The 9238-nt window shown below is 33.3% G+C and overlaps 1 protein-coding gene across 1 annotated transcript in view; it reads left to right on the forward strand.

Moving 5' to 3' along the window:
• The window catches only part of LOC130674569 (outer dense fiber protein 3-like), a 66038-nt gene extending 57790 nt beyond the window's left edge, over positions 1–8248 (forward strand). The window contains exons 6-7 of the mRNA XM_057479930.1: positions 7120–7379; positions 7442–8248. Of these exons, the coding sequence (XP_057335913.1) occupies positions 7120–7379; positions 7442–7534 (353 nt within the window). The 3' untranslated portion in view covers positions 7535–8248. The remainder of the gene's footprint in view (positions 1–7119; positions 7380–7441) is intronic.
• Positions 8249–9238: the final 990 nt, after the last annotated feature.

Raw genomic sequence — 9238 nt, forward strand, 5'->3', positions numbered from 1 at the left:
TACATGTGTCGTAACTCACGCTTATTATGATTAGTATTTTATTTCCCTACCTTGATGGACGTGATTAGCTTGATAGTAATTCGCCGAGCGGATGCGAATTCTATCGGGTTCCTCATTTATTTACCCTGCGTGACTACTAGGGTATTAGGAATGAAAGAGAGGTGGACTGCCGGATAGACCTCGAGAAGTCTTATTCTGTACGATTTGGGAAAGTGAAAGGTTTTGTGGAAATGATGAAACTTGTTTTAGAGAAAGAGAAGAATATATTCTGTTACCAGTGTGTTTACAATGCTTATTAATTCCTGTAACAATCTAGTGTTAGTAATGCGGTAGGGTTTTAAGAAGTGCGTTTGCTTACCCCTTTTGGGTGTGACCCGTGAATCTTCTAGTCACTTCCCTCGCAGATTTGAATCACGGTGGAAACACCGTGGAAGTGTAAACACCGTGGATCCACCGTGGTTACACGGTGGGTTTGTTCCATTTTACCACCGGGTATACACAGTGTATCCACTGTGATTACGCGGTGTACCCACCGTGATTCCACGGTGGCTTTGTGCTATTTCACCACCGTGGTTCCACGGTGTATCCACCGGGTAATCACAGTGAAAACACCGTGTATACACGGTGGCAAAGCCACCGTGGAATCACGGTGGATACACCGCGTAATCACAGTGGTACAATGGAACAAACCCACCGTGTTTCCACCGTGATTCAAATCTGCGAGGGTTGCAATGAACAAGTCTATTCACGACTCGAATCAGATTCGGAACGTACTCACAAGTTGAGCGTAATTCCTTTTAGCGAATCGACTCCCGCACCGTACTCACAAGTTGAGCATTGTGTGCGGAAATACTACTCACACGGAGCGTTAATTCGCCACAGAGTCCAAATAGGGTACAGATCAGTGTTTTGATCACCGAAGAACGTACTCACAAGTTGAGCGTAATTCTTTTATTAGCGAATTAATTGCAGGGTACTCACAAGTTGAGCGTTGCTGCTGCCACCATGGGGCTCAATTTGCTTGGTGAATCAACTTCTCTGTGCCAATTAGACCTGGATGGTGGTATTATTTGAGCGTAGAACAGACTTGCTTGCACTACTGAGTTCAGTATTTTCTTGGTTACAACTGAGAGCGACTGACTGTCTTTGAAAGATTCTCGGGGGTTTATATACAGATTTTAGGGGTCTACTGCGCACCCTGAGTCTCTGGAAGGGATGTTTTAGAAGGTAATGTGAATGTATGGTGCCAAATGGGGTAGGTTACCCTTGGACGTTCACTTCGTGACGCCACCAGATCTCTTCAATGCTTTTACCATAAGTGGGACATCCGAGAGATCTGGGTCCCGGGGTTGTTTTTCGTTAGAGATCTCAGTGTTGCGACATCAAACACTCAATGATTTCAATATTTACGTAGCAGACTTCACATATGATGATTTATTTATTTAAAAATTATTAATTTATTTAAGAATTATCATTTGATTTGTATAAAATTTATCACTGAGTATTCTTTCGGTCAAAATTGTTTATTTAAATATTCTGTTAGTTACAATTCTTTTGTTTGAAATTTTTTAGTTAAATTTATTTTCTTAATGACTATTTTATCATTAAAATCACATTTGGCATCTGTTTTACGTTTACGTAGACACCGAAATGTTTCTACAAAAGTGCACTTAATATAAAGAAAAAGTCTTATAAGATTAAGCCATTATTTTATTTATTTTAAAATGAGTCACTGTTAAAATTCATTCTAAAGTTTACTTGTTTTCTTTTAAACATTTTCCGTACGTTTTGTTGCTAATCTTTTAATTGTTTTCTAAAAAATCTGGGCGTCGGTTGGCCCTGCGGGCCAGCCCCAAAACTTCTTGCTGTTTTCGAGCTCAAGGAGCTTGATAACATCACTGTGAATATATTTCCGAGCTCGAAAATGCTATTACATGCAATCGTTTTTTTATGAGCTTTTCAAGCTCTAACAAGTTACGTTTTATGCTAGGGTTTGAAAAGTTAAGAATCGAAAATCACTAATGAAGAAGCGGCTTTTAAATTTTTATTCTCGATTATGTTCTCTGAAATAAATGTATTGAGGCAGAAATCAATGTCAGTGATCAAAATCAAGATTTAAATGAGTTTTGACTTAGGTCAGAGCAATAATATATGGAATATCCGAGAAATACATTAAAGACTGAGTTTTTTCAATTTTTTGCTGACAATATGTTCAAAACTAAAGAACGATTTATATGACATTATCTGATGATCTTAAGAGACTATAAAGAGAAAGAGTTGGTACGATTTCAGATACATTTTAGCACATTATATTTTGATTTATCCGGAAAAAATAACATAAAATGTTGGTTTTTTAACTTTTCAGCGCCGATTTCTTTTGAGCTAATCAACCGATTTTGACGTTTGAGGTGGCAATCGGCGCTTTTTCTTAAATTCTATAGCTGATTAAAATTTGGAATTGATCGGATAAGTCACTTCAAAGATAATCAAATTTTTTTTTTTGTAATTTGCCAATATTTTCGAGTATACTTGATCAAATGATCTGTAATTTTCAGGAAAGTTGAGGGCCAACAAGCTCTTTGGATTACCACCTTAAACATCCAAATCGGTTCATTACTTAAAAAGTTACAAAGAGTTTACACACACACACACACACACACACACACACACACACACACACACACACACACACACACACACACACACACACACACACACACACACACACACACACACACACACACACACACACACACACACACACACACATATATATATACATATACATACAACCACTCGGACATTATTGTGAAAATAGTCAGAATAGCTTCCTAGGACCTCAAAACGTCGACATCTGATGAAAACTCGATTTTTGAAAATCGGGGTGAAAACAATAACTTCCCGAATTTTTGAAAATTTACAATTTTCTTAGCGGGAAGTTAAAAATCTGTCTATCGGTTTACCCTGCGGGCCAGCCCTCAAACTTCTTGCTATTTTCGAGCTCCTTGAGCTCGAAAACATTGTTGTGAATACATTTTTGTGCTCTTCGAGCTTAAAAATACTTTTGTATGCCGTTTTTTTCGAAAAAAACCGTTTCTAACCATTTTTTCTCCAACGATGTCTCTTAATCTAATTGACTGATTGAGACAGTTAAGGTGGCAATCAACGCGTTTTAGCAAGTTCTAAAGCTGATCAAATCTTGAATTCGATTTATCGAGTCGTTTTTGAGATATTTAAAAAAAATAAAAAAATTGTTTTTAAAATTCTTTCGACAACGGTTTCTTTTGAACGAATGAATCGATTTTGATGGTTGAGGTGGCATTTGACGCGACTTACAAAGTTTTAGAGTCCAGTTGATTTTGGAATCAATCCATCGACCACGTTTGAAGTTATCCAAAAAAAACATTTTTGAAAAAATTTTATTTCTGGAATATCTTCAAACGCACTTGACCGATCGAGCTTAATTTTTCACAGCTTTCAAAAGAAATAGATATTTATATCCGTACGTACATACCCTGATTAAAAAAAGCGATTTAAAACGATTCGAAATAAAAAATTTCAATGCTTTTTAATGCTTCTGAATACCTTGAATACTTTTGAATCCCTCTTCTTATGGGCATTTAACATTGCAAATCGTTTTAAATCGCTTTTTTTAATCAGGGTACGTACATACATACACTCGGACATCATCTTGAAATTAATCAGAATGGCTTCCTAGAACCTCAAAACGTCGAGATCTCTTAGAAATTCGATTTTCGTAAATTGGACCGAAACCAATAACTCCCCGAATCTTTGAAAATTTCCAATTTTCTTAGCGGGAAGTTAAAAATTTTCCATGTTATTCGAAACGGAAATCGAATTTCTCGATGTACTAAGCCCCTAATTAACTTGGAATTTTTTTTAAGCGGGAATTTTTTTCCTTCTTTGAATTATCAGTTTTTCAGGTAGGACAGAAGAAAAAAATATCACCTAAAAATGAAACACCCTATATATATTTATATATATATTTCATTAGCGATGAAGTTTTTTTTTTACTTACCAAGCGTCCTGTGAAGAATGAACCATTCATGGCCATTAGGGTGACCCGAAAAAAACCGACTATTTTCTTTTTCGAGTCTCTTATGAAAATTTGGTGGCTTACAATGTTTTAAGAAGCCTCTCCATAAATCAGCTCGATAAAAAATTTTCAAGAGGTCGCTCACGAACTTTGAAAATATCAAAAATGATCGAAATTCGGATTTTTTATTTCTAAATTTTTTCTTTCTCGTGGCAGCAATAGTTTATACTTATGAACTCATGACTACGCTGAAAATTTAAGCCTAAAATTTTAATATTGTAACGAATGTGAAACTGATCTTTTAAATATTTGAATAGCTAGAAAACAAATGCCTCCTTCTCTTGTTTTATAGATACACGACAAAAGTCAGTCAGTCTTATATTGACAGTTTAACAGCAAACATTGTATTTCAATAAATTATATATTGTTCTTGCTTTCTTTTACTGCTGTTAATTGTGGTGTTATTATTTCTAATATAAGTGTATTATCATTGTAGTGTATAAGTGATAATAATTTAAGATACCAATCACTACAATTTGGTGTCAGAAGTGGGATTCGAACCCACGCCCACAAATGTTAAACCTCGCTCAAAAATTTTGAATGTTTCCGAGTGCTGTCTATTGGACGTTTTCGAGCGACCCTTGAATATTAATAATAAAGCTTCTCGATTTTTTCACCATCAATTTGCATTATATTAAATGAAAATATAACCCGAGAAATAGAAATAATAAGTTATTTACATACTTTTTTATTTTTTAATTCAATTTTTAGGTTTTTTCGCTCATTCAAAACTTACCAAATTTTATTGTTTGGGACTGGCCTGTATATTTATGGTAATGCAAAAGTTATATTTTAGTGAAATGACAATCATTAAGTTACAAAAAAATACAAAAACTAATTCATAGTATTAATTACATATTATCAATTAATATTCAAAATTCTTGAGCACCGTTTAAATATTCAAATTTTTGGCTGAAGTTTTCAGCATAGTCATGATTTTACAAATATAAACTATTGCTGCCACGAGAAAGAAAAAATTTAGAAATAAAAAATCCGAATTTCGATCATTTTTGATATTTTCAAAGTTCGTGAACGACCTCTTGAAAATTTTTTATCGAGCTGATTTTTGGAGAGGCTTCTTAAAACATTGTAAGCCACCAAATTTTCATAAGAGACTCGAAAAAGAAAATAGTCGGTTTTTTTCGGGTCACCCTAATGGCCACGTATGAAAATTGGCCAGACATGGCCATATATGACCGTACATGGCCATGTATGACCATACATAGTTTGATACTACCATATATGACTTGATATGACTATGTATAGAAATTTTAACTAAATTAAAAAAAAAAATTTTTTTTTTTTTAATTATTTTGACGACGCAGAGATTATCAGATATGCAAAAAATTGAATTCCTAATCGAATTGAAAATTTTTCATTCGGAGAAAAAACGCCAGACTTATTAATGATCGCACCCGCTTTAGTAGGGTTCGAACCCGGGACCTTCCGTACCAGAGTCCGACGCTTTGACGACTAGGCTATGCGACCTATAGTTACAACGAAGTTTAGTTGTGCTACCTTAGATTGGAAGAATATAATCACTTTTGAAAAAGCAAAATATAATCATCAATATGCTGTTAATAATGTCAAAAAAATTTCCTATTTTTTTACACTACAACATCCTGTCTATAAGTAATTGTATTAATCAGCTCAAATTTTTTATATAAAAATACCCATGAAAAACGAATCATACATGGGCATATATGGCCATACATGGGCATATATGGCCATACATGAGCATACAATCTTTTTTAATACAGTCATGCATGGCCATATATGAACCATAGAAGGCCATGTATGGCCATACATGATTTCGTATGACTGTATTAAAAAAGTTTGTATGCCCATGTATGGCCATATATGTTCCATATATGAGCCATATGCGGCCATGCAAGGCCATGTATGATTCATTTTTCACGGGCGTTTAAAAAGAAAATAATCTCCGAAGTTTAGCTTTTGATGTCAATTTTAAGAACTTTCTATTTATTTCTAAGATTATTTATTTAAAAACCCTCGCAGATTTGAATCACGGTGGAAACACGGTGGGTTAGTTCCATTTTCCCACTGTGATTACGCGGTGTATCCACCGTAATTCCACGGTGGCTTGACCACTGTGTATACACGGTGTTTCCACTGCGATTACGCGGTGGATACACCGTGGAACCACGGTGGTCAAATAGCGCAAAGTCACCGTGGAATCACGGTGGATACACCGCGTAATCACAGTGGATACACTGTGTGTACCTGGTGATCAAATGGAACAAACCCACCGTGTAACCACGGTGGATCCACGGTGTTTACACTTCCTCGGTGTTTCCACCGTGATTCAAATCTGCGAGGGAAACCATAAAGCATGTGACGATATTTTCGTCAATTTTTTAATGTTCAGTCGCATTTTACGTTACAGGACCACAGTTTTTTTGCAATTTCTATGGAATAGAATGCTGTTTGCAAAATTCCATTGTTTTTTTTTTCTGCTCGTAATGATCGGACATTGAAATTTATAATAATAAAGTATATAACAATTTTTCAAGAAATTTTTTTTTCGACAAAAAAGATCCTGTTGTGCAAGCTGTTACAGTTCAATGCTTACAAATTATAAGAAATTTATTGATATTATCAATACAACATGTTAATGGATAAATTTTCCATAAATATATTAAATTTTATTTCTCTTATTGTCATTAATAAGTTTCAATTAATTAAAAAAATATTATTCGGAAATAAAAACCTTTCCTATAAATTACTACAGGTGGTGGCCTAATAATTAAAATTGCGACTGAGCATCAAAGAATTGAAAAAAAAATCTTTAGAATTCGTGCTTTTTAAATGGTGAAATTTCAAAAATAAATATTATGTTTTAAAAATTAAAACTAAAGGCTAAAGTTTTGAGAGAATTTTTGTTTAATGTGTGCATTGAGATTTTACTGGGTGAGGGAGAAAAAAACTTTAACGCAAAAGAAATTTCTCTCCTTTACATAGATAAATCTTTTGATAAACAGCTCCAAATGTTTACATCATACCATCGGCTTTCGGCGCAACTAAGGAAGGCAATAAAAAAGCTGCACCAGCATACTCGATTGCCAGCAGACAAAAAGTATTCACAGACGATCGAATATTAGTACCTGGACCCGGAACTTATGAAGCAATCGATCCAGATATTGTGAGGAGTAAAAGTGCAGCTTACAGCATGAGTGGTCGTTATCAACTACCTACTGATCAATCGAAAATTCCTGCACCTGGAGTTTATTGTCCTGAAAAAGTATGAATTATTTTACAATACAATTCTTTTCAATATTTTTAATAATAAATAATATTTTTTAGGTACTTTTGAATTTTCAACCAGCTCATACATTTGGAATAAAACATTCGCCATATATTTGCAATCTCAAAGACGCAGACAATCAGTTCTATTGAATCACAATCAATTTCTACTTTTTTTAACATTTTGGAATTACTTTATAACATTATTGATGGAATATATTTTGAATACTCTCCCTAAACAATTTAACAAAATCAATTAAATATAAGAAACTACATTGAAATAATAGATTAGAAAAATATTGTACTGTATATCAACTATTAAATGCCTGGAACAAATTTAAAGAAAAAATTGTAAGCCTTATCCACTTAAATTAACAGTAAATGTGAAACTTTTTTAGCAATTCGAGTTAATCGTGTAGTTTTGTAATTTATACTTTTCTTATATGTATATATATTAGACTGTGCCAAATGAAATCGATATTTTTTTTTTCGGTCCCATACGAAAATTAGGTTGTCTCACTAAAAAAAAAAAAAATCCTGAAAAAATTTCAGCTCGATATGTCTATTTTTCAGTTAGTGCTCGCGTAAATAAGAATTTTCTAATAAAATTGTTTTTTATCCCAACTTAATATTTTACAACTCATTAAATATAACTGATTAAAAAATTGCCAAGGTGCCATTTTGTAGGGAATTTAATTCTCTACAAAAAGAACTTTTGATCGAATGAAAAACATCAGCCAATTTTTTTCTGCAGCCATTTGAACCTATTTTTTTTTCAAAATTTACATTTATATTTACTATTAAACGCTTAGAAAACTATGTTGCTATGTATGAAATTTATTGAATTCAATTTCTCTAGGAACCTTTATGATCCCAAGGAATAGTTTTTATACTTAAAGTAATAAAACTGACATTAAACTATTGATATTATCGATATTTCTAACAAGACTTTTTCTTCGTTTTGACATTTTTCGCATTTAATGTTTCTAATAATTTTTTCCTGTATTAGAATATCGTTCGTAATTGTGATTTTGAGATTCTCATACTGCTGATCAAAAATTATTACTTTATTGATATTACCGTACGAAGGACGGTGTGGCTCAATAAGTTATAGATCAAATTGAACGGAATATAGTATAGGGCCGGATAGCTCAACTGGTAGAGCACTCGGCGCGTTACCGAATTGGTCTGGGTTCGATTCCCAGTTCGGGCTATCTATATTTTTCTCAATTTATCTATAAATTGTCTTATTGAGAGGTTTGCATGTTTAGGTTTCCACTATATAAAAATACATGATCTAATATTTCGGAGCCAAAATGAATCACATTAATCGGTAACTTTTACTTCAATACTATCTATAAACGAATTAGTGATAATCACGTGACAATCACTATTAGGCAGTGAATACCCGTTCGGCATTCATGTCAGAAAGGCATCATTATGTTATCTGAAAAAAGATACCTTTTAGAGGCCAGACAAATGGTATCTTTTTGACAACTTTTTACGGATATCGGTTCATCGAGATCTAAAAGATAACTTTATGATAACTTCTGTAGGCGTCCTTATGAGGCCAAAATGGTATCTTTTTATTAACATTTGATCATAACCTAAATTTGTCAGCTGACGTTTGGTATTCATATATTTTATGTTTAGTTTAGTCTAACGTACAAAATAGATATACGTGCAAAGAGTGTTTGATAAAAAATGTCTTTTAGAAAAACATTTAAAAAATTATCTACAAGTCAAAAAAAATGAACGTTTACGAAAATTCTTAAATATTTCAATAAACAATTCTAATCGCTAGGAACCTCAGATTATTGAGCCTCAATCATTACCCTGAATAAGAAAAGTCATATA

The sequence above is a fragment of the Microplitis mediator genome, chromosome 9 (assembly GCF_029852145.1).
Source record: "Microplitis mediator isolate UGA2020A chromosome 9, iyMicMedi2.1, whole genome shotgun sequence".
In the NCBI taxonomy this organism is placed as follows: Eukaryota; Metazoa; Arthropoda; class Insecta; order Hymenoptera; family Braconidae; genus Microplitis; species Microplitis mediator.